General features: G+C 35.8%; 1 protein-coding gene across 1 annotated transcript in view; it reads right to left on the minus strand.

The window, feature by feature from the left end:
* LOC135226888 (uncharacterized) overlaps window positions 1-27,503 on the minus strand; it is a gene marked incomplete at its 3' end in the record, with an annotated part of 85,307 nt that continues 57,804 nt past the window's right edge. The window contains 2 exon segments of the mRNA XM_064266579.1: window positions 1-487; window positions 21,233-21,409. Coding sequence (XP_064122649.1) covers window positions 1-487; window positions 21,233-21,409 — 664 coding nt within the window.

The following is a 27,503-nucleotide window of genomic DNA, read 5'->3' on the forward strand; positions in this document are numbered from 1 at the left end:
CCACAGTCCTCCAATAATGAATTGTTCCTCGAGATATGTAAGTACGCAAATATTGCGCTGCAATTTCTTGTGCTGTTCTGAAACTGGCATTTCCAGGGCGGGCATTTCCAGGGCAGGGATGGCATGAGTGCACCCCCAAGATCATTCTGCGAAGAATTCCCCACATCTTTGGCCACAGTGCGTTCGCATCCTTCAAAGAAACTCCGCACAGTGTCGCACTGGCTCTCGTTCTTGCAGTGTATGAAGGGGTACCAGAGAATGACGTCATCGCTTGTTTCCAGGTATTCCAGATCGAGGCTCTCATCCTTGGTGAAGTCCAAGCAGGACTGATCAGTATTATTCCTGTTCCGGTGACGTAATACCCTTTCAATCTCTGAGAGAATTTGTTTTTTCAGACATTCCCTTGCGTCGCTTCTATTCATTCGGAAGAAGAAGTCCAAGTCAGTTTTGATGAAGCCATCTTGATATTCGACCCCTCGGCAATAATCTGTAAGGAAAGAGGATGAGATTATTAAGAAAATTTTTTATTATAATGCTGATCTAGATTCCACAGTAAAATGATTTCTGTAGTTGAAATTAAATAGTTAGCGATACACAGGAAGTATATTGCATTTATGTGGAATTGACCTTTCTAAAAATAAGATAAATGTGAGAAGATATGTACATAATAATTTCCTTCACTTCAGTTATCATTACTGTACTGAATAAAATGCTCAAGCACAACCACAGTCACTCCCAAGGTCTTTTTCCTTAGACCTTGGTTCCTGCCCGGCGCGCGCGCGTACACACACACACACACACACACACTGACGGAGAGAGAGAGAGTGAAATTGAAAGCCCATATCAGTAGTACTCTTTAAAATGTCAATTATGGTTTCGTTTATTGTTTTTCTTAATTATATCTTATGGGTTTCGTTGACGACAGTTGCAAGAACGAAAGCATTAATTGAGGTTGTAATGGTAATTGAATATTCAGCCTAATCACATATTGCATTTGGATAACTGTAGCTCTACAGTTTTTGCAGTTTGATAACACAGTTTTACTGCAACGGTCTCTGTAGAATCCGTTGTGACAAAGATATTGCTCGGTGATGGATAAAGAATTGTGATGCATTTCTTTATTCTTGCAGCTTCTCTATTGTGTCTGTTTGAGAGTAACCAATGCAATCATTTTTGTCTCTTCTGGGTACGTAAAAATGCTCTTAAGAAAAGTGTTGCTACCCAATCTGTGAAGGAAATATTTCACTTCCCGTACACGTGTTCCCCAACTGAAACAGTGTACCAGCCTTCCCTGAAAAAGCGGGACTCCATATCTTAAAGACTAACCATAGTATCTTCTTGAAAACAATCTCATTATGTTTCCCACACCCAAAACATAGTGGAAGGCTGACCTTACCTAGGGGCACGGCAAAAAGAAAAAAAAAAAAAAAAAAAAAACGGGGCTGGTGCAGTAATAGCATACATCACGGGAATTTACTATCCGCACATGTTAGGCTTGCAATGGAATTTGAATGAGCTAGGTTGTATGTAATCAGTAATATTATATGAATGCTTACATGCATTTATATACACATATAATATTGTGTTACATACGTTATATATGCTTATCATGTATATATGCATGTAGTATGTATATAAGTAATCCTGTATATATAATTCATGAATAACTTGATCGCGAAATATATAATTCATGTGTATATGTGCATTATATATACTATATATTTATATATGTATATCCCCCTGATCCCAACTCCTTGACGAGGTGGGGGGCTTAGGGATCCACTGCAGAGAGAGTATGCCCCTTTATGCCTACACTCTCTGTTGTTGATCCAACTGAACATTGGGACCTTTAACTCCTTTACTCCTCCTCCTTATAAATTTTCCCCTTTCTCTTCTTCTTTCGTTGACGACCCTGGCATGGTATTGGACTATTGAATTGACTGCTCTTTTAACCTGATGGAGGGTGGAGTTGGGGCATGCCACTCCACCTGTAAAATTCAAGTACCTGACGTGTTCGAGCGAGGGGAAAGTCTTATGTCAAACTTGGTCCCTAGTATTGGGTCGGATCTCGACGGACTGACGACACCTCAAGTGCTGGGGATCAGGTGTATAACCAGGAAGTAACCTCTAGGCGTGGCCCATTAATGTGACATTCCACACCCCTCCCTTGTTGGGCTCCATGGTGGGTGGAGGACTACCTGGCTGAAAACATCACTTTCGTATACATGTATGCATTATTAGGCCCTAATGTTGATGACCCCAGCACGGAATTAGACTTGGCTACCGGATTCGCTCAAGAAAATTAGCCCAAGATAACAACGATGGCACCATATGAGCCATTAACAAAAAATAAAAAAAGAAAAATGTACAAACCCAACCCAACATTAGTTCATTTTGACCATATTTTTGGGACAGATAATTGGTCCATATTTCTTGTTCTCAAAACAGAGAGGAAAATTTCCTCCTATGTTTTAGAGAACAAATTATTAAGCTTATACCCAACTAGAGAAATGAGTTTCAGAGCACTGAAATTTAATGAATGGCTGATTGAAGCCACAACAAAAGCTCAGTCAGAAACATTTCAGAACATTAAAGAAATTCAAGGGATAAATGTGACGGTGAAAAGCCATGACATGCTCAACTATATCCAAGGTACAGTTGTACTACCCCAAATTGAAAATGAGGAAGAATTACCAGAAAAGAATATTATATTAGAATCCCTAAAATTAAGATATGACAATATTCACGATCTGGAGTTATATCAAATTCCAAGCAAAAAAAAAAAGAAGTCTCCATCAAAATAGCAAAAATCAAATTCACAGGCCAAAATTTACCAGCAAAGATTAAAATACTTGGTCAAAACAGAGAAGTACGCCCTCACGTACCGAAACCACTGCAATGTAAAAAATGTTGTAAATTTGGTCACACATTCAAGAAATGCCAAAATAAAGAAATATGTGCAGTGTGCAGTTCAGAAGACCATAGAACTGAGTGGAATTGCCCAAATATTAAATGTGCTAACTGTGGACTTGCTCACCATGCAAAGTCAAAAGAATGCCCATTCTATATGTACAATACAGAATTAAAGCTTCTGATGAGTAGAACTGGAATGGCAGAAAGAGAGGCTAAGCTTGAGTTAAAAGTTAGAGGGATACTTGACCCAAGCAGAAATCCATCATATAAAATTATGTTAAAAAATAAGGTTCCCCAAATATCTGAAGCTTGTTTAGAAAATAGGAATCTAATACCTGAAACCACAATAAAAAAACAAGTATGCTGCTCTATCATCCTTAGATGATCATGATGCCAATACTTCATGTATAGAGACAGCACCTTCCAATGCAGACATTGCTGATGATTTCCCACCAGATCAGAGAGCAAGGGGAAAAAGGCGAGACCCTGGAAATGGGACCCCTCCGAAATAAAAAAAACTTGACAACAAAGAGGACTCCCACCCTCTAAAAAGTAATTTAGATAGTATTGAAGTAGAAGCTGAAACATTAACCACCTCACAAACTAACGATTTCTCGGAAAATAACAACATTGTCCATATAACTATATCACCCATAATAGGACAAAGAGGAAAATCATTAACTCATCCTCAACCCCAACCAAGTAGCAGTATTCATCAACAAGCTGCTTCTGTCGAAATAGACTCCTCTCCAGTCTCAGTAAAACAAACAAGACACTCCCCAATCACTCAAAATAGAAATGCCTTATCCACTCATGATAAATCATGTGGATGTAATGAATGTTTCATTGTTCAGTTGAATATAATGAAACTTCCATCAACAAGCAGCCTCACTAATATGATTAATAATTTTATCAAATTCAAAACTAAAAACCAACAGGAAAATCTAGAAAAACACTCCGAAGATTGCATGTGTGTAGACCATCTTATTAAAACTCGCTCATCGAGTGCTAGAGGCATAGAACATTTATTGGAAAAAATAAAACAAAAACAAAAGTCCCAAGGAGCAATTACATAGAGACTTAACATAAAGTCAAATATTAAGAAACCTGCAGCTTTACATGAGTATGCAACCACAAAAGTAAGAGGAAGTAATGTTCTGCTGACAGAGGCCTTCCCCCACAATAACATTCAACGCTTATATTATTCAGTGGAACGTAAATGGTTTAAAAACACGATTACAAGTAGGAGAAATTCAAAGATTATTAAAACAATATGAACCAATAGCAATATGCTTGCAACATACAAATGAAAATGTCTCGAGAATAGGCAATTATACATTAGCATCACATCCAGTTCCTGATATGAATACATTAGGAACAGCAATTTACGTCAATAACCGAATTACTTACGAAAATATATTGACTAATAGTTCTGAATTCCAACTATCTGGAATTAAACTTCATATTAACAACTCTACTTTTAATTTGTATAATATTTACAACCAACCTTCATGTAATTATGATTTACAAAATCTACCTCAAGTATTACCGAATATAGGTGATGATTTTTTTAATAGTTGGAGATTTTAATGCCCACAGCCCATTATGGGATTCATATTGTAATGAAACAGATTCACATGGTAACAAAATTGAGCATATGATTGACAATCATAATCTTTGCATTTTAAATGATGGAGATATTAGCACTTAATTTTCAAAATCCCATGGAAGTTTTTCATCCGTAGACTTAAGTATTTGCTCACCTAATATAGTGGACAGATTTGATTGGAATGTTTTAGATGATCCATATACCAGTGACCATTTTCCAATTTTAATATCCTGTTTGGGACATACCCCAACACCAACTGTCCCACGATTTAATGTAGATAAGGCAGACTGGGACCAGTATAAATTTAAAACCAGCCAGATCCATCCATTTACAGCAGTACAAGGTCATGATGAGACAGTAGATTTCTTCACAAACTTTGTAATTACAGCTGCTGACGAATCTATTCCTAAGTCAACTACTAATCCCAAGAAACACTCAGTACCCTGGTGGTCTGACACACTATCCCACCTGATACAAGAAAAACATATAGGTAGAAGATTAGAAACCCTGCATAATAGATTTAATGCCATAAGTAAAAGACCTCTAAATTTTGAGAGCACTGCCAAGAAACTTGTAGACATTACTATAGAAATCAGTCTACTAAAACCTCATTACAATCAGATCTCGGCAAGCTTCAGAAGGGAAGCCATTAGAGGAAAAATAATGTCATGGCAAAAATATGTATCTAGCATATCTGATACAACCTCAATAAGTAAAGTCTGGAAAAAATTTAGGAAAATTAATGGATCTCATATTAGATCTCAGAGACATGCACTAATACATAATGGCCAACCAGTACATGATAGTACCGCAATTTCGAATATTTTAGGGCGTAACATCCAAGCAATAAGTAGTATAATCAATATAGATGATCACTTTCGAACCATTAAAGCCTGTGAAGAAGCTGGCCCATTGAATTTTGAAACATTAGAGGATATATATTATAACCAGATTTTCACAGAAGAGGAATTTGAATATGCTTTATCTAACTGTAACTCTTCTGCTCCAGGCCAAGACAACGTAAATTTTGAGATGATAAAAAACCTGTCTCTGTTAGCAAAAACATACTTATTGAAGCTTTATAATCATTTATGGGTAAATCACCTGTTCCCAAAAGCATGGAAACATGCTATAGTCATACCAGTTGTCAAACCAGGGAAAGATCCAAGCAATCCAAATAACTATAGACCAATATCCCTGACAAGTTGCTTGTGCAAATTGCTAGAAAAAATGGTAAATTATAGACTAAATTGGTGCCTACGTAAGAATAAGACTCTGTCTTCAACTCAATTTGGCTCACAATCTGAAAGATCTACTTTAGATTCACTTTCCCATCTAGAAAATTATATACGGAGAGGGTTTGAACGTAAGCAAATTACAGTTGCCATATTCTTTGATATCCAGAAAGCATATGATACGACCTGGAGATACTCAATTTTAAAGTGCTTACACGAAAATGGTTTTAGAGGGCACTTACCAATTTTTATAGAGAATTTTATCCATGAAATAACTTTTCAAACACGAATAAATAATGTATATTCTGACTCCTTCAATTTAGATTGTGGAGTCCCTCAAGGGAGTGTTTTGAGTGGAACACTTTTTGCTCTAGCTATTAATAACATCGTAAAGCAGTTACCACTGGGAGTACAAAATAGCTTGTATGTAGATGACTTTGCTATATATTATTCCTCAAGCAGTCTTCGTCATCTACAAAGAATTCTTAATAAAGCTATCAAAAACATCCACAACTGGACTTTGTCAGTAGGCTATAAGCTCTCTATAGAGAAATCCCAAGCAATTATGTTCTACAAAAATAGTAGATGGAAACAGAATCAAGACATAGATCTAAATCAGGTGATAGCCTCATTCAGTTTAGTAATACTGTAAAATTTTTAGGCTTGGTGTTTGACACTCATCTTAACTGGAAAGCACACATAGCCTTTGTAAAAAATAAATGTAATAGTGCCTTAAATTTGATAAGAAAATTGTCTCATACTACTTGGGCCCCCTGATCCCAACTCCTTGACGAGGTGGGGGGCTTAGGGATCCACTGCAGAGGGAGTATGCCCCTGTATGCCCACTCTCTCTGCTGTGGATCCAACTGAACATTGGGACCTTTCACTCCTTTACTCCTCCTCCTCTAAATTTTCCCTCTTCCCTCCTCCTTCTTTCGTTGACGACCTTGGCGTGGTTTTGGAGTATTGAATTGACCGCTCTTTTAACTTGATGGAGGGTGGAGTTGGACGGCATGCCACTCCACCCGTAAAACTAGAGTACCTGACGTGGTCGAGCGAGGGGAAATTTTTATGTCAAACCATGCCCACAGTGCTGGGTCCGATCTCATGGGACTGACGACCCTTAAGGCACTGTGGGTATGGTGTATATCCAGGTGAGTGTCCCAGGGCAGTTACCACAGCGTAACAGTATTGCTCCTCCCTCAGTTGGGCCTCCTTGGTGAGAGGGATCTCATCCTGGACGAAATATTTAAACTTTATATATATGGAAACTAAAACAAAAACCCCTACGACTTCTGGCATGGCAATGGACTGTTCTAAGGAAAACCCAGGTAATGAAGAACAAGCTGGTATTAAAACTTTAATACCATACAAGCCACAAAGAAAAAGCAAATTTAGAATTGACCCAACCTTGACTCACTTCGACTCCCTCTTTGGGAGTGGAAGTTGGTCAAGGTTCTTGACCTTGGAAACTGACAGAAAAATATCAGCATTAAGATTGGAAAATTATTTGTTAAGTAGGCACCCAACCTCAGAAATGTCATTTAGACAAATAAAAGAACAGGAGTGGTTAATAGAAACCACTACAAAAAATCAATCTGAAAATTATTTAACCATAAAGAACATAGACAATATAAAAGTAACGATAAGAAAGCACGACAATATGGACAGTGTACAGGGTACTGTAGTACTTCCTAAAAGTGAAGAGCCAATAGAGAAAAATATTTTGCTGGATTCCCTTAAAAAAAGGTACAACAATGTACAAGATTGTGAAGTTTACAGTATAACCAGTAAACAAAGTAATGAAAAGACATTGAAAATAGCAAAAATAAAATTTGAAGGCCAAGAATTGCCTTTCAAAATTAAAATCATGGGCCAAAATAGAGAACTGAGACTTTATGTTCCAAAACCACTACAGTGCCAAAACTGCAGTAAATATGGGCATACATGGAAAAATTGCAGAAATATATCGATTTGTGCATATTGTGGATCTGACAAACATACCACGCAGTGGAAGTGTGGTGAACCAAAATGTGTAAACTGTGGCCAAAATCACCATGCTAGGTCCAAGGAGTGTATGTACTATATATACAATACAGAACTGAAATTACTTCAGGAGAGATCAGGAATGCCAATAAGAGAAGCCAAACTAGAGTTGAGAGTTAGAGGAATGCATGATCCCGCTAGGAAGCAAATGTTCTCTGCTGCAATGAGCTCAAAGAATGAAACAAAAATGGAAGCAAATAACAAACCCCTAATAGATAAATCAGAAGAAAAAATAACTTTACAAGAAACTAATATAGCAAGAAATCAAGATACTTGTGCAACTGTGTGTTCAAATTCATTTGAGATATTGGAGGAAATAGAAACACAAGAGAATAATACATATATAACTGAAATATTACAAGATAATTATAATGAGCTGGAAGCTAAAGATAAAAAGAGGCCTTTAGAGAGAACTCCACCCAAAACCAAGGAGGACAAGCAAAACACAAGAGCTAATTCAAAAGACAAAAAAAGACTACTTGAAACAACCCCACCCAAATCCAAAAAACAAATTAAACAATCAGTAAGACCCAAAATCTATATGGATAAAAATGAATACCGAGAAGACAAAGTCAACGAAAATTGCTTGCAAACAAAAAATGAAAAAAGAAAAACCCAAATAAAAGAGAAAGTTAAAACATCAGATAAAATTGAAGAAAGTATTGAAATAGAACCCAAGAGCAAAAGCCATTTAAATGCACCTCTAATAAAAAGAACATCTGAGACTCTTCAGCCAATAAAGAAAACAATAGCAGAAATACATCACCCACCAAAAGAAGAACAAAGTACAGCAAAATTATACAACTTCAATAAAATTCAAAGTTTAGGAAAACAAATAAAGATACTAAAACAAAACCCTAAACCTTCTTAAAATGTCTATTTTACAGTGGAATATTAGAGGATACGTATCAAATAATGAAAACATAAAATCACTAATTAGAGAATGTAATGCAAATATTATTTGCTTACAGGAAACTAAAATAGGTAACAATGTTCTCAATGCTGGCATAAATTATAATGTGTGGAAATCAACACAAATTTTAAATGACAACAGCCAAGGAGGAACTGCAATCATAACGCATTCTTCAATCAAATGCCAACCTGTTAGGATTAACTCGGTAATACAGGCATGTGCAGTTCAAGTATTCCTAGAAAAAAAAATAACAATATGCTCAATATATATGGAACCGTCGTTAGAAAGTCGCTTAATAGATCATCTTGGAAATAATAGACCATTACAAGTGGAAGACTTAGAAAATCTAATAGAACAATTACCAAAACCTTACTTATTAGTAGGTGACTTCAACGCCAAACATCCCATGTGGGGAAGTACATCATCTGACAGGAGAGGAAACACTGTCCTAGATTTTATAGATAACAAAAATTTGATTATTTTAAATGATGGTTCTCCAACAAGATTTGATGTTTATCATAATAGCACCTCTGCAATAGACATCACTTTATGTTCCCCAGAAATTGCCACAGATTTCAGTTGGAAAGTAAATAATAATTTATTTGGGAGTGACCACTGGCCAATACAAATTGAGCTAAAAAATAATTCGAATATAACATATATACCGAAGAGGAAAATGGAAGAAGCAAATTGGAATTTATATAAAGAGAAAACGGTGATTAACAAAAAACTATCTGACTTTACAAACCACATAGATGCTTATGAACATCTAGTAAAAAACAATAGATGATAAAGCAAATGAAACTATTCCAGTTACCTCAGGCAATCCGACTAGACCACTGGTACCCTGGTGGAATGAAGAATGTAAACAGCAAGGAAGATTACGAGAACATGCTTTAGAAGATATCTGAGACATAAATGTGATGCCAATAGAATTGCATATTTGAGAGCTAAAGCAAAGCAGAAAAGAATATTCAAGATAGCCAAAAGAAATTCGTGGAAAAAATATATTAATAATATAAATTCTAAAACTCAAGACAAAGAAATCTGGAAGAAAATAAATAAACTGCAGGGTAGATATCGGCCAAAACCATTACCTACATTAAAAGTAGAAAACAAATATATTTCAAATCCCAAAGTAGTCGCAAATGAATTGGAAAATGTTTCGCCAAAACATCTAGTATCTCGAATTATACAAAGAAATTCCAATTAAAATAAAAAATTATGTCCCTTATTACCAATAAAATCTAATAATCAGGAAATCTATAATCTTCCTTTCACCATGGAAGAACTGGAAAATGTCCTGAAACTTGCAAGTCCAACAGCTCCAGGGGAAGACAACATTAGATATGAAATGATAAAAAACCTACCAGAAGAAAGCAAAACCTTTTTATTAGAAATTTTAAATGAATTATGGCACTCTCACAGCATACCTAAAACCTGGAAAGAATCTTTAATCATACCAGGCTTAAAACCAGGAAAAGACCCAGAGTCACCAAGCAGCTATAGGCCAATAGCCCTTACTAGTTGTCTAAGTAAGATATTTGAAAAAATGGTGAATAACAGACTAATATGGGTATTAGAAAATAAACAGCTATTGTCAAACAGCCAGTTTGGATTCAGGAAAAATAAAAGTACCATAGATCCCCTCTTAATGATTACAAGAGAGATACAAAATGCAATGGTTGGTAAAAAACAAACAATAGGAGTATTTTTTGATTTAGAGAAGGCATATGATACCACCTGGAGGGGAGGGATTTTAAAAAAATTGATAGAATGGGGAATAGGAGGCAATTTATATGAATATATTAGGGAATTCCTATCTGAAAGATATATAAAAGTGAAAGTGGGGGCAGAAATCTCTGATTCATTTATCCAGGAGGAAGGAATCCCCCAAGGTAGTGTACTAAGCGTGGCGTTGTTTGCAATAGCAATAAATGAGATAATTAAAATGATCCCGCCAGGAGTCCAAGGATCCCTTTTTGTAGATGACTTCGTCATATATAGCGCTGGACATAAGCAACAGATTGCAAGCAGCCATAAATAGGGTAAAAAATGGGCCGATAACAAGGGTTTTAAATTTTCTCCGCAAAAAACAAAAGCTGTCAGATTTACAAGATCAAGAAAACAGGAATTAATTCCTACTTTATTTATAAATAATGATATAATTGAATATGATGATCAGATAAAATTCCTCGGTGTAATACTTGATAAAAAACTTACATATAAAGAACATATAGAACAACTGGCGATAAAAGTAAGAAAATCCTTAAATATAATAAAAGTAATTGCGCATAATGAGTGGGGTGCTGATAGAACCTCTCTGATAAAAGTATATAAGGCTCTTTGTCTAAGTAAACTTGATTATGCATGTCAAGTATATGGTAGTGCTTCTAAAACCTTATTAACAAAACGATGTCATACATAACATGGGTATTAGACTATGCACTGTAGCCTGCAGAACTTCCCCCGTGGAAAGTCTGTATGTAGAAGCAGGAATAGATCCCCTGAAAGTACGAAGAGAAGAAATGGGATTAAAATACATAGCTAAAATAAATAACCTTAATGATAATCCAAACACCAAATATATGAAGAACATAACAAATAATTATGACAATAAACCAAGAGCCTCTAAACCATTGGAGAATAGATTAAAACCTGATATAGAACATCTAAAATTAGGAACAAGCAGCATATAAAAAATAACAACTTCTAAAATACCTCCGTGGAGACATGCTAAAATAGAAATCTGTGAGAAATCATTTAATAAGAAGGTAACAGATGCACAATTGAAGAGTGAATTTCTGTCACACCAGGAAAAACATAAACGGGATATTAGTATTTATACAGATGGTTCCAAGTCGAAGGAGGGTGTAGGCTATACTGTAGTAACAAAAAATATAAAAATAAGGGAAAAAATTCCAAAAATATGCTCGATATTCACTGCAGAGATTAATGCTATATTAGAGGCTATAAAATATACCTTTATGGTGGGAAAGGCAAACGATACCTTTGTAATATACACGGATTCTTACAGTGCTTTAGAAGCGCTAAGACAATACACAGTTTCTCATCCCGTAATTGAAGAAATAAGAGAGTGGATAGATATAATAGTAAAACGGAAATCTATAAATATAAAACTCTGTTGGGTCCCTTCCCATGTGGGCATAAAGGGTAATGAAGAGGTGGATAAAGAAGCCAAAAAGGCAGTAAAAAAGGAGTCTATCAAAAAAATACAAATACCTTACAATGACATTAAAACAACAATTAATGAATACTGTCAATCAAAATGGGAAAAAGAATGGCTAGAATTGAATCATAAATTAAAGCATATTAAACCATCTGTAAAACCTTGGAATAGACAACAATGTCAAAGAAGGGAAGATGTCATATTAACAAGATTAAGAATAGGACATACATACTTAACACACAAATACTTGATGCTGCAAGGTGAGGAAAGACAGGCCCCTTACTGTGACCATTGTCGTACTCTGGTCACAGTCCGTCATCTACTAACTAAATGCAATAAATTCGAAAGAAAACGAAGATCCAACAATATATATAACATACCACTTGAAGAACTATTGGGAGAAAATGCCCCATTTCAAAATATAGTAAATTATCTCAAAGAAATAAACCTGCTTTATATGATATAACACGTTTTATAATTTCATAGTTATACAGTAAGCGCTGAATGGCCTTTGCTGCCCCAGTGCTTGGTGTTACACCTAAACTTTATAAAACCAACCAATCAATCATACTACTTGGGGAGCTAAGAGACAAACATTGCTTATGATATATAAAGCACTAGTTTTATCCAAAATAGATTTTGAAAGTCCAATTTACGGGTCAGCATCACAAAGTACTTTGAAGTCCTTAGACTCTATCCACACTCGAGGTTTGAGACTTTGTAGTGAAGCCTTTAAATCTTCTCCAAACACTTCAGTATGTTGTGAAAGTGGCGAACCCCCATTATCCTTACATCGTGACCTTGTAACAATGAGAAGTGCTTTAAAGATAACGTCCACTGATTCCCCCACAAAAAAACTATTTGCCATGCGAGATATATTTATTAAAATCACGAACCACCTTTTCCAATAAGAGCTAATAGGTAATTGGAATCTATTGGTGTTAGAGTAAATATACTCCCACCCTCAAATTCTCCACCTCCATGGATGATGAAGAAAATCAAAGTATGTTCTAACCTTTATCATCTGTCAAAAAAGCAAGATTATACTTCAGATCGCTATAAACAGTATACATTAGAACACATTCGAAGTAAAGGCCCACATAAAGCAATATACACTGATGGATCCAAATCTTCTGCAGGAGTTGGTTGTGCTGCAGTGTCATCATGCAAAATAAGTCAGAATTCATTGCCAATTGAAGCAACTGTCTTTACTGCTGAGTTAACAGCAATTATATTGGCAATCAATCAAATAAAATTGTCAAATAATAAACTGAATACTAAATTTGTAATATATTCTGACTCAAGAAGCGCAATTGAATCCCTCAAGAGTTATTCACATAAGAACCCTTTAGTAAAGGAAATTAAACAAATCATCAATAAATTATATTCACGTGGGGTTGAAATTGAAATATGCTGGATTCCTGCCCATGTTGGAATCCAAGGTAATGAAAAGGCCAAGTTTGGGATAAATTCACCAATTTTTGACAATAAATTGCCTGCTACAGATTATATAAACTCAGTGAAGCAGTGTATAAAAACAAAATGGCAAAATCTGTGGGATAGTGAAGCAGACACCAATAAATTAAAGTGCATCAAACAGAAAGTAGACTTGTAGAATACATCAGTACAAAATGAAAAACGAGCTGAAGTAATATTAACAAGATTACGAATAGGCCACACAAGACTAACTCATGAGTATTTAATGATAACTCCACAAGGGAACATCCCTCATTGCAATGTGTGCAATACAATTTTAACAGTCAAGCATATTTTATGTGAATGCCTAATTTTTAATAGAGAAAGAAATTTATATTTAGGCAATAAATCATTCAGAAATACTATCAGAATCAGATCATTTTTCTTTATATAGAGTATTAATATTTTTAAAAAAGACTAATTTGATCAATAAGATTTAACATATACCGTTTTAAATAGATGACTTTTGTAATTTTTATCTATTTTAGTCTTTTATAAGTTCAATTCATATTTTTAATTCCAACCTCATATATCACTTAACAATCCCCTCATTTATCATTAATTTATTATAATTCATTAACTTCAATTCCAACCATTTCCAGTTTTAGACATAACATTTTATGAGTGTATTTTTAAAATAATTTCCTCCCGAATGATTTCCCCCCTCGATATGGGACCACCTTGACGTGGTGAGGGGGCTCTTGAACCCCAGGAATTAGTTCCTGGGTTTGAGTCCAAGAGTCTCATATTTTTTTGTATATTTTCATTTGGAGTAATATTGTGGAATTTTCCACCTTCAGTAAAATCTATTGGACCTGACGAATGGGAAAAGATATCATAGCTGGGATTGGGTTTATATCTGAAGCTAAATAGTGGGAGCTGTGGTAGGATCATCAACTACCCAATAATGTTCGGACCTGAGAGATATCAGATTGATAACTCAAGGGCGGAACTATTCTTCAGGGCTGGACCACGGATTCCAGGGGGGTCTAGTCCTGGGGATAGGACTCTCGGCATTCTTTCCGGTTTGCCCATAACATGGTTAGGGTGGGGATGATTGTATTCTTGTAATATTCTCAGTCCTAGCAAGCGGGTTTGGCTTACACTTGCGCCACTCTAACCATGTTGTGCCATCCCCAGTGGGGTAGGGTAGGGACGCGGACATTTGGGAGTCGGCTCTCACTTGTGCCATTGGTGGAAGAATAAACTTTATGAAAGGCTGATGATATTTTTTTAATATTTTCAGGTTTAATTTTTCTCTTTTTTTTAAAATAAAGCTTTTATGACTAGTAACCACAAGGATTCTAGTACCCCTGGTCCTTTTGATGATGATTTGGCACTGATGACGACCCGTGACATGAACTTGACCGTGGATATGGAATGCCCTCCCAGTGGTGGTTACTACCTCTCAGGGTAGTCATCACAAATTGAAAAGAAACCATTGTGGGAACACAGTGGATAGTTTGAGGGTGTTGCATGTAAAGCACATTCCCTTGGAATGTGACTATGAGACGCTCTCTGCTTCGTTTGGTAGTTATGGCAAAATAGAAGAATTGAGGATGAACTACGATGAAAGTGAGAAAAAATGGGAGGCATGGCTGACTTTTGAAAAACATGAAGCTGCACTCAAAGCCAGCAGCAGTATCAATAACATAACAATTTGTAAAAAGATTGTCAAGGGAGCACTGACTGACAGGGCCCCTAAAAATATGGATATTTACAGACCATCACAATGGGTACAAGTGGCTCAGCCAAATTTGAATGACGACAACACTTTTGAAAGAACACCAAAACCTCCAATGTGGTTGGTAGTAACTGCTAGGGAGGAAAATTATAATTACTACAAATTTGGCAGATACATCCAAAAAAAGGTTGGCTGTATTGACATGGGGAACATCTCAAGGTTTGGCAAAGGCAGTGTCCTAATTCATGCTAAATCAAAGACACAGTCATACATGCTGACAATGAAGAATTTCGAGAAAGATGATATGATAAAAGAAATTAGACCACACATGAATTTTAGTTATGGTAAAGGAGTGGTATTTGATAGAGACCTTTGTGAACTGACAGAAAGAGAAATATTAGAAATCAGTCCAACTTCTGTATGGAAGATAAAAAAGGTTCCAAAGGCAAATATGGTTATTTTAACATTTGAGGACTCTGATGTACCATCTTACATCAATTTTTGGAAACGAAAGGGTCAAAGTCAAACCATTTTTATCCAAACCTCTGCAGTGCTACAACTGTTTTCAATATGGCCATCCATCCAGATTCTGTAAAAACGATAAAGTTTGTAATAATTGCTCGGCTCCTGAACATGGTCCTTGTTCGAAACATCCAAAATGTATTAACTGTGAAGAGAATCATACCCCATTCAATAAAAAGTGCAGCCAGTATAAACATGAAGAGGCAGCTATATGTAAAGCTAATGCTGAACATATAAGTATTAGTTACGCCAGGAAGTTAATTGGTCAGACAAAGACCTATGCTATGGCTCTAAATTCTGTAGCCCCCATGAAAACTAAAGCACCTATACCTGCAGTCAAAACTAGAACTATTGAAACCCAGTCATCTGATCTAGATGACAGGCCGGCTAGGGTTGAAGCACCCCTATCCAAGAAAGATGTGCCTGCTGTTATAGACTCCTCTCCAGATGATGAAATCCTCCCTGTGTCTATTCCATCTCTTCAGCAAGAAACCCATGATGTAATGGAACAAGAAAAAACTAGAAGGCCAAAGAGAGAGAGAACTCCTTCATCCTCTCCTCCACCTGCTCAAAAGGTGGAGATATCCAAACCCCATAAAAAATATAACAAAAATGAAGATGCTCCTGCCCCTGAAACAACCAAGGAATCAAGTTCCTTGGATAAAAAGAAAAATAGTAGTGGAAGTCCACTCTCCTCCATATCAAAAAACTAATAAAAAACATAATCATAAGCCACATATCTCAAGACTATCTAAAGAAACTCTTATAAAGTCCATAAGGAAAATAAACAAAAAACTAGTATAGATCAATATAGAATTTCCCTTGGTAGATCCTAGCACTAAAATTCAATCTGGACATTTTACAATGGAACTGTAAAGGACTAAGGACTCGTTCAGAAATATTAAAGGTATTACTGAGTGAGCATAACCAGGGGTTGTATGTCTTCAAGAAACTAAATTGGGGGATTCAGTATACAATCCAGGTGTAAATTATGAAATCTACAAAATGAACCCCACTGATGGGGATACGCGCCCATGGAGGTGTTGCAATAATTATTACTAAAGCATTGCAACATTTTATGGTTCCCCTGAACACCCAGCTTCAAGCAATTGCTATCCGGGCTACTTTTGACCGTGAAATCACAATCTGCTCTCTTTACCTTCCCCCAAGATGTAGGTTCACTCTTGGGGACATTCAAGGATTAATCAATCAACTACCTCCTCCTTTTTTACTACTTGGTGATTTTAATTCTCATAATCCACTTTGGGGTGGAGATTTTTTAGACACAGAGGGTAGGATCATTGATGACATTGTTAATAATAATGATCTTACACTTTTTAATGATGGTACTATGACATACCATAATCTCTACACAGGTGGTTCATCTGCTATAGACTTAAGTATTTGCTCTTCTTCTCTCTATCTTGATTTTAATTGGTCTGTAGATGAGTATCTACATGACAGTGATCACTTTCCCATTCATCTTAAGTTTGTGAGAAATGCCCCCTCGATTTGTCCTATCAAATGGAAGGAAAAGGAAGCAGATTGGGTAAAATTTCAAGAAGGCATTAACCTATCCCAGGAATTTGAATCCTTCAAATGCCATATAAAGGCTTATGAGTACTTTGCCTCCGAAATATTAAATAGTGCTGAAAATTCAATACCTAAAACCAAAGGGAAACCACACAGACCTGCTGTCCCTTGGTGGGATAAAACCTGTGGTAATTTGAGGAAAATTACCAGGAAATGTTACAGGCGTTATAAATCCAGTCAGTCTGCAACAGCAAAATCTATTTACCAACGAGCTATGGCAAAACAACGAAAATATTTTAAAAAAGTAAAAAGAGAATCCTGGCTTTTTTATATAAATGGCATAAATTCCAAGACCCCAACCAGATTGATCTGGAAAAAGATTAGAAAGCTAAGTGGCAAGTATGTTCCAACACCAACACCCTGTTTGAAAATCAATGGAGACCTTGTCACCAAGCCTAATGAAGTTGCTGAAAAACTGGGTGAGCATTTCTCCAAAGTATCGAGTTCCAGGAACTATTCAACTCGGTTCCAGAATATTAGGAATTCAGCCATTTCCCTTAATTTAAATTCTGGAAATGGTGAATCTTATAATTCCAAATTAACTTTGAGGGAATTAAGGGATGCCCTGTCATCATCTGTATCAGCATCCCCTGGGAATGATAACATTCTTTACAGCATGCTGAAAAATCTCCCAGAATCGGCTAAATCTTATCTTCTTAAAATTTTTAACAAAATATGGGAAACTGGTACTCTCCCCCCTTCTTGGAAGATTGCAATCATTGTTCCCATAAAGAAAACCATTGAAAGATCCTCATCTTCCTACAAGCTATCGGCCAATATCTCTTACAAGTTGTGTATGCAAATTGTTTGAGAAAATGGTGAATTCTAGATTGATGTGGCATCTAGAAAAAAATGGTTTGTTATCATCTGTCCAATTTGGATTCAGGAGAAATCGTTCCACTGTGGACCCACTAATAAGATTATCAACCCAAATTCAGCAAGGTTTCTCAAAACGCTGTCAGACTATAGGAGTCTTCTTCGACCTTGAAAAAGCTTATGACACTACTTGGCGTTTTGGTATAATTAAGCAGCTTCATGACATGGGAATACGAGGTAATATGTTAAATTTCATCAGGTCATTTCTAAGTGAAAGACTCATTAAAGTAAGAATTGGAAACACCTTGTCTAATGCTTTTGAGCTAGAGGAGGGCGGTGTCCCACAAGGCAGTGTGTTGAGTGTCACTTTATTTGCTGTGGCTATAAATAGCATTGTTGAATGTGTGTCTCCTCAGTAAAGACATCTTTGTTTGTAGATGACCTTGCTATTTATGTCACTAGTTATGATGCTGTTGCAGCTTGTAATTTTCTGCAAAAGTCAGTTAATGCAATCAGCAATTGGGCTGATGACAATGGCTTTCGATTCGCCCCTAGTAAAACTGTGGCAGTTCGTTTTACTAGGTGTACCCGAAAGGAAACCATCCCAAATATTAGGTTGAAAGACACACTAATACCATATGAGGAGGAGGTGAAGTTTTTAGGAATGATTTTTGATAAGAAACTAACATGGGGTAGTCATATTGACTCTTTGAAAATTAAGGTGAAGAAGTCCCTTAACATTTTAAAAGTAGTTTCAGGTTTTAATTGGGGTGCTGATAAGAGGTCACTTTTACGGTTATATGACTCTTTATGTAAATCAAAGCTTGAGTATGGTTGCCAAGTCTACTCTTCAGCAAGTGCAAGCAAGCTTAAGGAGTTGGATGTAGTTCATCATGCTGGTCTGAGAATATGTTCTGGAGCATTCAAAACATCTCCAGTTGAAAGCTTATATACCGACACAGAAGAGCTCCCTCTAGACTTACGTCGAGAGGAACTGGGACTGCGGTATATGTTCAAACTAAGAGGTTCCCCAGAAAACCCGGCAGCATCTATCCTTAACCAAAACGATTCACAGCAGTTTGCAAATGCTAGAGTATCCAAGCCTTTCATGTGAGAATTAATGCTGCAGCTGACAGTGTGCCTATTAAAGACCAAAAAATTAAGGCAATACATTGCTCTAAGCTGCCTCCTTGGTTGACCCCAGAACCATCGGTCTGTAAAAAAACTGCTGTTAAAAATCTGTTAATGTCCAAGAAGTGAAGGCTTGTTTTCTTGATCATGACCGAAAGCATTCGGGTTCTGTTAAACTTTTCACTGATGGATCAAAGACATCAAGTGGTGTTGGTTGTGCTGTTGTTCATAGTAATAACTCGTATGTGGGCAGACTTTCAAATAATGCATCCATTTTTACAGCTGAATTGACTGCATTAGCCAAATCTCTGGAGATTGCTTCTACTCTACCGGGTAATAATTTCACCATTTACTCAGATTCTTATAGTGCACTCATGGCCATTCAGCAGTATAACCCTAAACATCCAATTGTTCAACGTATTCAAGAATGGTTATATAGGCTTGCCTCCAAATTCAAATCTGTCCAGTTTTGCTGGGTTCCTTCCATGTGGGTATTGCTGGTAATGAACTTGCTGACCATGAAGCAAGAGATGTCATTAATAAAGAAGGCATTCTCTTCCACCATATTCCTTCCACTGACATGAAATGGACTATTCGTTCATATGTTAAAAATAAATGGCAAGCACGTTGGTCATCTCCCTATCTGACCAACAATAAAAAGTACAAGAAGATCCGACAAAGTATTGAACATTGGCCCTCTGGTTTCCAACAAAATCGTAGGGTAGAAACTGTATTATGTCGTCTAAGAATTGGCCATACTCGATTGACCCACCGATTCCTGTTGGAGGGGGTACCTGCACCAGTCTGTATGCAGTGTGACTCTCCTCTTACTGTGGAACACATTATATGCCATTGCCATAAGTATTCTGCGGCACGACAGAGACATGGGTTAGTGGGCAGGGATATAGTAGAACTGCTTGGTCCGGATGTAGCTGTTAATAGAATTGTTGGATTCCTTAGAGACATTAATCTTTTTAATGAAATTGTTGTTTATATAAGCATACTTATATGAATATGAGTATGTGTATGGTACATGTATATATAAGTTTTTTACTCTTGTTTGCATTCACGAAATGCGAAGTTATAATTTTTATTGACTGATATCCGTTTTTATCATAATTTTAAAATCGCCTGTATTTATTTAGTTTATAAAATCATCAACAAATATTCATGTCAAACCAGTTTCATTAAAGCGCTGAATAATCCCTATGGATTCCAGTGCTTGGCTTCAAGCCTAAACTTCATATTCCATTCCTTCCCGAATGATTTCGGGCCAGCACTGTAAGAGTCTGGTTAGACTCATTGGGCTGGTAAATCTTAACTTTATAATAATAATAATAATATATATGTATATAGATGCATGTATGTATGTAAATAATCATATATATTATATAATTAATTTTTGTATATGCATGTATATATGTAAGTATTCATATGATATTACTAATTACATAAAACTAACCTTATTCAAATCCTATTGCAATCCTAACATGTGCGGCTTCTGAAATATTTCCTTAATATCTTAGGATCATTTTTAAATACGAAAAATAAAAAAAGAAAACAGTTATTGAACTGCTTACTATCGAACAACACACAATAGAAAAGCTGATGGAATAAAGTAAGTCTTTTAATCTGAAGAAAATACATCAAAATTCTTTGACCCTTACTAGGCAAGGAATTTGTAACCCCGTGCTTTTCTAAACTTTTTAGATAATTTTTATGTCTTGGAACATAATTTCCTCGATGGAAACAGACAAATCTACCATAAAGTGCGTGGTCTCGATCCTCGAAAACTGAATTTTAATGTTATGCCAGGCTGTACCCCTTCTTCATAAAGGGAGGTAAGATTTTGCGTCTAACTTGATACATTCAAGAAGAGATTAACGTCAGAGGAAACCGAGAAAGAGGGACGCAGTTACTTCATTATCAGTGTGGATCATAAATATTTTGTTGAATCGGCAGTTCTGAAAAAAAGTATTCACAAAAAATTATTGTTTTCAACCAGTTAAATTATGTTGTTCAGCGTATCATTCTTATGGTTTCATCGTGTTATGTCTAATTCTAACCTGATCTGAGTAACTGTATATTAGCTTGTATTTTTTACCTTTGCTGTGTTTTTCTGGTCGTTGATTCACTGTAGTTGAATTGCCCAGTTTATTTGTGCTTTCAATCTCTCTTGAATCCGCATTTAGATCTGTTGCTTTTACGTGCTCAGTTGACCTTTCTGTTGTATTGGTCAATTCTGTAGTTTCTTCATTTATTACTGGTTTTTCTTTCTCATCTGTAGGATAAAGACAAAGTATGAGACCATTTTTCAGAGTATTTTTTCAAATATCTTCATTTCGTCATTGCCAAAGTAGTTACAATTTACGACATTTGTGCATATAATGACTTGAGCATATGTATTAACTGCCATGTCGGCTAAAGATTGAATGGCGAAATGAAAGCTTGAGAAAAACGGTTGCTGCATCATTGAAGTTATTATAGGAAATTGTTTGAATGAATTATTGTAATGTTAGCCCTCTAAACCAGTGACAAAGAATGGCCTAACTGGTGTGGCTGTTTGGGGGTCTGTCTCTGTCAGTGCAGTTCTCAATTCTAGTGATATATCTTACAGTAAAATGAATGTATTTTCTAATTGAAACCTAACTTAACATTGTTTGAGGTGCTATTATCACCTGTGTCAGGTGGGTAGAGAAGAAGGAAATGAAAAGGGACGGGATGACTGAAATGGGCAGCATCTGCACAGGATATAATAGGTCCTATACTGAGTACGGAAGTTCTCGGTATAAGAAAATTATTATTACGGTAGCTGACAGCAGAAATAGTAAGAGTGGCCATGTAGTTTAGATTACATCTAAACCACGTATTGTCAGGTGGTGGCCGTGGAAGTGAATGGGAAATAGTCAAAAGCAGAATGTAGAGGAGATGGAAGTGGAAAGCAGCAGAGAGCAAATGTTTATTCCTCACATAATAATTGAATTTAATTTAGTTGGGAGATTCCAAGAAATCATCCTAATCTCTAAACAAAAATTCTCAAAATTAATCCAAAGGCACCTCATTGTCAGAGGACCCAAAAAATAACAAGGTTTCATCCATCATTCAATGGAATTGCCAAGGACTTAGAAGTAAATGGGAAGAATTAAAAGTACTAATTCATGACTTTAATCCAATTTGTGTCGCATTTCAAGAAACTATGCTGGGCAATCATAACATTCCCTGTCCAAAGGAGTTTTCATCATACCATTCAGAAAATATTCCTTACAACAGAAGCCATTGGGGTGCACTACTTATGATCTGCAGTGACAACCCGCATACCAGTTTTCAAATATAAACTAACTTGCAAGCAGTAGCTATACAAATATTTTTAGAACGAAAATATACCATATGCTGTGTGTATTTACCACCTGGTATTGCCTTTCCTTGGGGGGCTTAGGGATCCACTGCAGAGAGAGTATGCCCCTTTACGCCTATACTCTCTGCTGTGGATCCAACTGAACATTGGGACCTTTCACTCCTTTACTCCTCCTCCTTATAAATTTTCCCCTTTCCCTTCTTCTTCTTTCGTTGACGACCCTGGCATGGTTTTGGAATATTGAATTGACTGCTCTTTTAACCTGATGGAGGGGGGAGTTGGACGGCATGCCACTCCACCCGTAAAACTAGAGTACCTGACGTGGTCGAGCGAGGGGAAATTTTTATGTCAAGCCATGCCCACAGTGCTGGGTCCGATCTCATAGGACTGACGACCCTTAAGGCACTGTGTGTATGGCGTATATCCAGGTGAGTGTCCCAGGGCAGTTACCACAGCGTAACAGTATTGCTCCTCCCTCAGTTGGGCCTCCTTGGTGAGAGGGATCTCATCCTGGACGAAATATTTAAACTTTATATATATGGAAACCAAAACAAAAACCCCTACGACTTCTGGCATGGCAATGGACTATTCTAAGGAAAACCCAGGTAATGAAGAACAGGCTGGTATTAAAACTCTAATACCATACAAGCCGCAAAGAAAAAGCAAATTTAGAATTGACCCAACCTTGACTCACTTCGACTCCCTTTTTGGGAGTGGAAGTTGGTCAAGGTTCTTGACCTTGGAAACTGATAGAAAAATATCTGCATTACGATTGGAAAATTATTTGTTAAGTAGGCACCCAACCTCAGAAATGTCATTTAGACAAATAAAAGACCAGGTGTGGTTAATAGAAACCACTACAAAAAACCAATCTGAAAACTATTTAACTATAAAGAACATTGATAATATAAAGGTAAACATAAGAAAACATGACAGTATGAACAGTGTACAGGGTACTGTAGTACTTCCTAAAAGTGAGGAACCAATTGAAAAAAATATTTTGCTGGATTCCCTTAAAAAAAGGTACAACAACGTGCAAGATTGCGAAATATATAGTTTAACCAGTAGACAAAATAAGGAAAATACATTGAGAATAGCAAAAATAAAATTTGAAGGCCAAGAACTACCTTTCAAAATTAAAATCATGGGCCAAAACAGAGAACTGAGGCCTTATGTTCCAAAGCCACTACAGTGCCAAAACTGTAGTAAATATGGACATACAGGGAAAAATTGCAGAAATAAATCTATATGTGCGTATTGTGGATCCGACGAACACACCACACAGTGGAAGTGTGGTGAACCAAAATGTGTGAACTGTGGCCAAAATCACCATGCTAGATCTAAGGAGTGTATGTATTATATATACAACACAGAATTAAAATTACTTCAGGAGAGATCAGGAATGCCAATTAGAGAAGCCAAACTAGAGTTAAGAGTTAGAGGGATGCATGATCCCGCTAGGAAGCAAATGTTCTCTACTGCATTGAGCTCAAGGAATGAAACGAAAATGGAAGCAAGTAACAAACCCCCAGTAGATAAATCAGAAGAAAAAATAACTTTACAAGAAACTAATATAGCAAGAAACCAAGAAACTTGTGCAGATATATGTTCAAATTCATTTGAGATATTAAGGGAAATGGAAACACAAGAAAATGATACATGTATCACTGAAACATCACGAGATAGTTATGAGCTGGTAGCTAAAGATAAAAAAAGGCCTTTAGAGAGAACTCCACCCAAAACCAAAAAGCCAACAATTATTAGAGAGGTATCTGTTAAAGCAAAGACCAAGGATCCAAAAAAAGTACACAGACCAGAAAATAAGAACATACCTTTGTCTCCTAAAGTAATAATAAAAGAAATGGATGGAAATACCCAGAACAATATAGAAATTATAGAGGAGAACACCATAGACAAAAATGATTATGTGAAGGGAGAAGAGATTACCCCATCACCGGTAATTGGTGCACTAAGAGTAAATGAAAAAAGGAGGACACATAAAAACACATGTGGATGTAATGAATGTTTCATCGAATTATGCAACAAAGACAGAAACATAACAAAAGACAGTTTAACAAACACTATACGAAATTTTATAAAATGTAGAAGTAAAGAAACCACTAGTCTAGAGACTCACAAAAAAGGCTGTATGTGCATTGGACATCTAATGTCGTATAAGGAAAAACACAAATAAATGTCGTAAATAAAATTTTATTTTAGAAAAATTGCAAATAGATAAACCACAACAAGAAAATAATGCTTGAACACACTTAACATAATATTTTCAATAATTATATAATACAATGGAACATAAATGGTCTTCAGACCAGATTACATTTGGGAGAATTACAACGCTTACTGAAAGAATACGAACCAATGATATTATGTTTACAACATGTTAATAAAAAACAGTATCAACAATTGGTAAATATACCTTAGTATCTACATCTAGAGAAGAAGAAGGAAATTTAGGTACTGCTATATATGTACATAACAAAGTATGTTACGACAGGGTACCTGTAAACTTTGCTGACTTGCAAATATCAAGCATCAAAATACGAATAAAAAACTATAACTATGTAATTTATAACATATACAACCAACCTAACAAAAATTACGACATAGAAAAACTTAAGGATTTGTTTGACAATGCCAGAGAACCTACATTGATAGTAGGGGATTTTAATGCTCACAACCCGATATGGGACTGTAACTGTACAATCTCAAATAGAGCAGGGAGTAAAATTGAAGAGTTCATGGAGTCAAACGACATGTGCTGTATAAATGATGACGAAATTAGTACATATTTTTCAAAAACACATGGAACATTTTCTTCAGTAGACCTTACTCTTTGTACAACAAATATAGTTGAAAGAATAGATTGGAATATAGTTGATGACTTGCACACCAGTGATCATTTCCCAATATTAATATCCTTATTACATAATAACCCTGCAAAACATGTTCCTCACTACAACATTAATAAAGCAGATTGGGAGAAATATGAAATGCACACGAGAAATATCCAACCATTTGAATATTTAGAAGACCATAATGAAACTAACAAAATTCTCGTTGATTTCATTAAAAAGGCTGCTGATCAAGCAATACCAAAGTCAAAGCCCCATCCAACAAAGCACAAAGTCCCTTGGTGGTCTGATAAACTAACAGAATTAATTAATATAAAACACTCAATAGGGAGACGGTTAGATAATTTAAATAGAACGTTCAATAAAATAAATAAAACATTGCCAATATTAGAAGGAACTTTACAAAAAATGACTATATTATTATTAGAAATCGATACATTAAAGCCTGTATACAACAAAATATCTGCAAAATTTAAAAGGGAAGTAATTCAAGGAAGAATAATTTCATGGAGGAAATATGTATCAGATCTCTCTAATAATACTCCCATACAAAAAATATGGGAAAAATTCAGAAAAATAAATGGTACCCAAGTTAAACCACCTAGACATGCCATATTGAAAGATGGAAAAAGAATACTTGATCCAAAAGAAATAAGTAATATAATAGGAGAAAACTTAGCTAATGTAAGTAGCGATAAAAATTTAGATGAGCACTTCCGCACAAAGAAAAATAATGAAGAACTAATAACAATAAATTTTGAAACACAAGAAGATATATATTATAATAGAAAATTTAATATGGAAGAGTTGGAATATGCTCTCTCGAACAGCAATAAATCTGCTCCTGGAGGTGACAATATTTGCTTTGAGATGATCGACCACTTAGCTCCGCTGGCAAAGTCATACTTATTACAATTTTATAATCATTTATGGCTTAGAAATTTATTTCCTGATGCATGGCGTAAAGCTATAATAATTCCTATTCCCAAACCTGGAAAGGATCCTAGCAATATTAATAATTACAGACCAATATCTCTAACAAGTTGCTTATGCAAATTACTTGAAAAGATGGTAAATGCTCGACTAACATGGCACATTCGAGAAAACAAAATTTTAACTCCCACTCAGTTTGGGTCACAGAGTAACAGGTCCACATTGGATTCTCTCTCTATCCTAGAAGACCATATACGCAGAGGATTTGAACGAAAACAGATAACTGTGGCAGTCTTTTTTGACATAGAAAAGGCTTATGACACTACATGGAGGTATCCTATTTTAAAAGCATTACAAAACAACAACGTTCGTGGACATTTACCCATGTTTATCCAAAGTTTTCTAACAAATCGAAGTTTTCAGGTGAAAATTGATGATGCTTTGTCCAGAACATTCCCACTAGAAAATGGTGTTCCACAAGGGAGTGTCCTTAGTGGCACACTATTTACCTTAGCAATTAATGAAATTAATACAAATCTGCCCACCGGAATTAAAAGCAACCTTTATATGGATGATTTTGCCATCTTCTACTCAGCATCTCGCATTAAACATGCAGAGCGCATCATTAACAAATCTATAATAAAAATAGATGAATGGACCTCATCTGTAGGATTTAGATTGTCCATAAGTAAAACTCAAGCAGTAATATTTTATGAAGATAAAAGATGGAAGAAGGTGAAGAAATAGATTTGAAAATCAGAAATCAAAGTATACAAATTGGCCAGACTGCAAAATTTTTAGGTTTAGTATTTGATACTCACTTGAACTGGAAAGCCCACATAACATATGTGAAGTCAAAATGTAAAAAAGCATTGAATCTAATTAGAAAATTATCAAACACTAATTGGGGAGCTGATAGACAAACCCTTACATTACTATATAAAGCAACAGTGTTGTCTATCATTGACTACGGAAGTGAAATATACGGCTCGGCTTCAAACGCAGTACTGAAAATGTTGGACCCAGTTCATAATGAAGGACTTAGAATATGTACAGGAGCTTTTAAATCATCACCAACCTCTTCTTTACAGGTAGAATGTGGTGAACTACCTCTCTCTCTCCATAGAGAGTTAGTAACAATGAAAAGTGCCCTAAGAATTCAGTCAAGTGATTCACCAACCAAAAAATTATTTGAACTAAGGGATATATTTATTAAC

Source organism: Macrobrachium nipponense, chromosome 15, assembly GCF_015104395.2.
Source record: "Macrobrachium nipponense isolate FS-2020 chromosome 15, ASM1510439v2, whole genome shotgun sequence".
In the NCBI taxonomy this organism is placed as follows: domain Eukaryota; kingdom Metazoa; phylum Arthropoda; class Malacostraca; order Decapoda; family Palaemonidae; genus Macrobrachium; species Macrobrachium nipponense.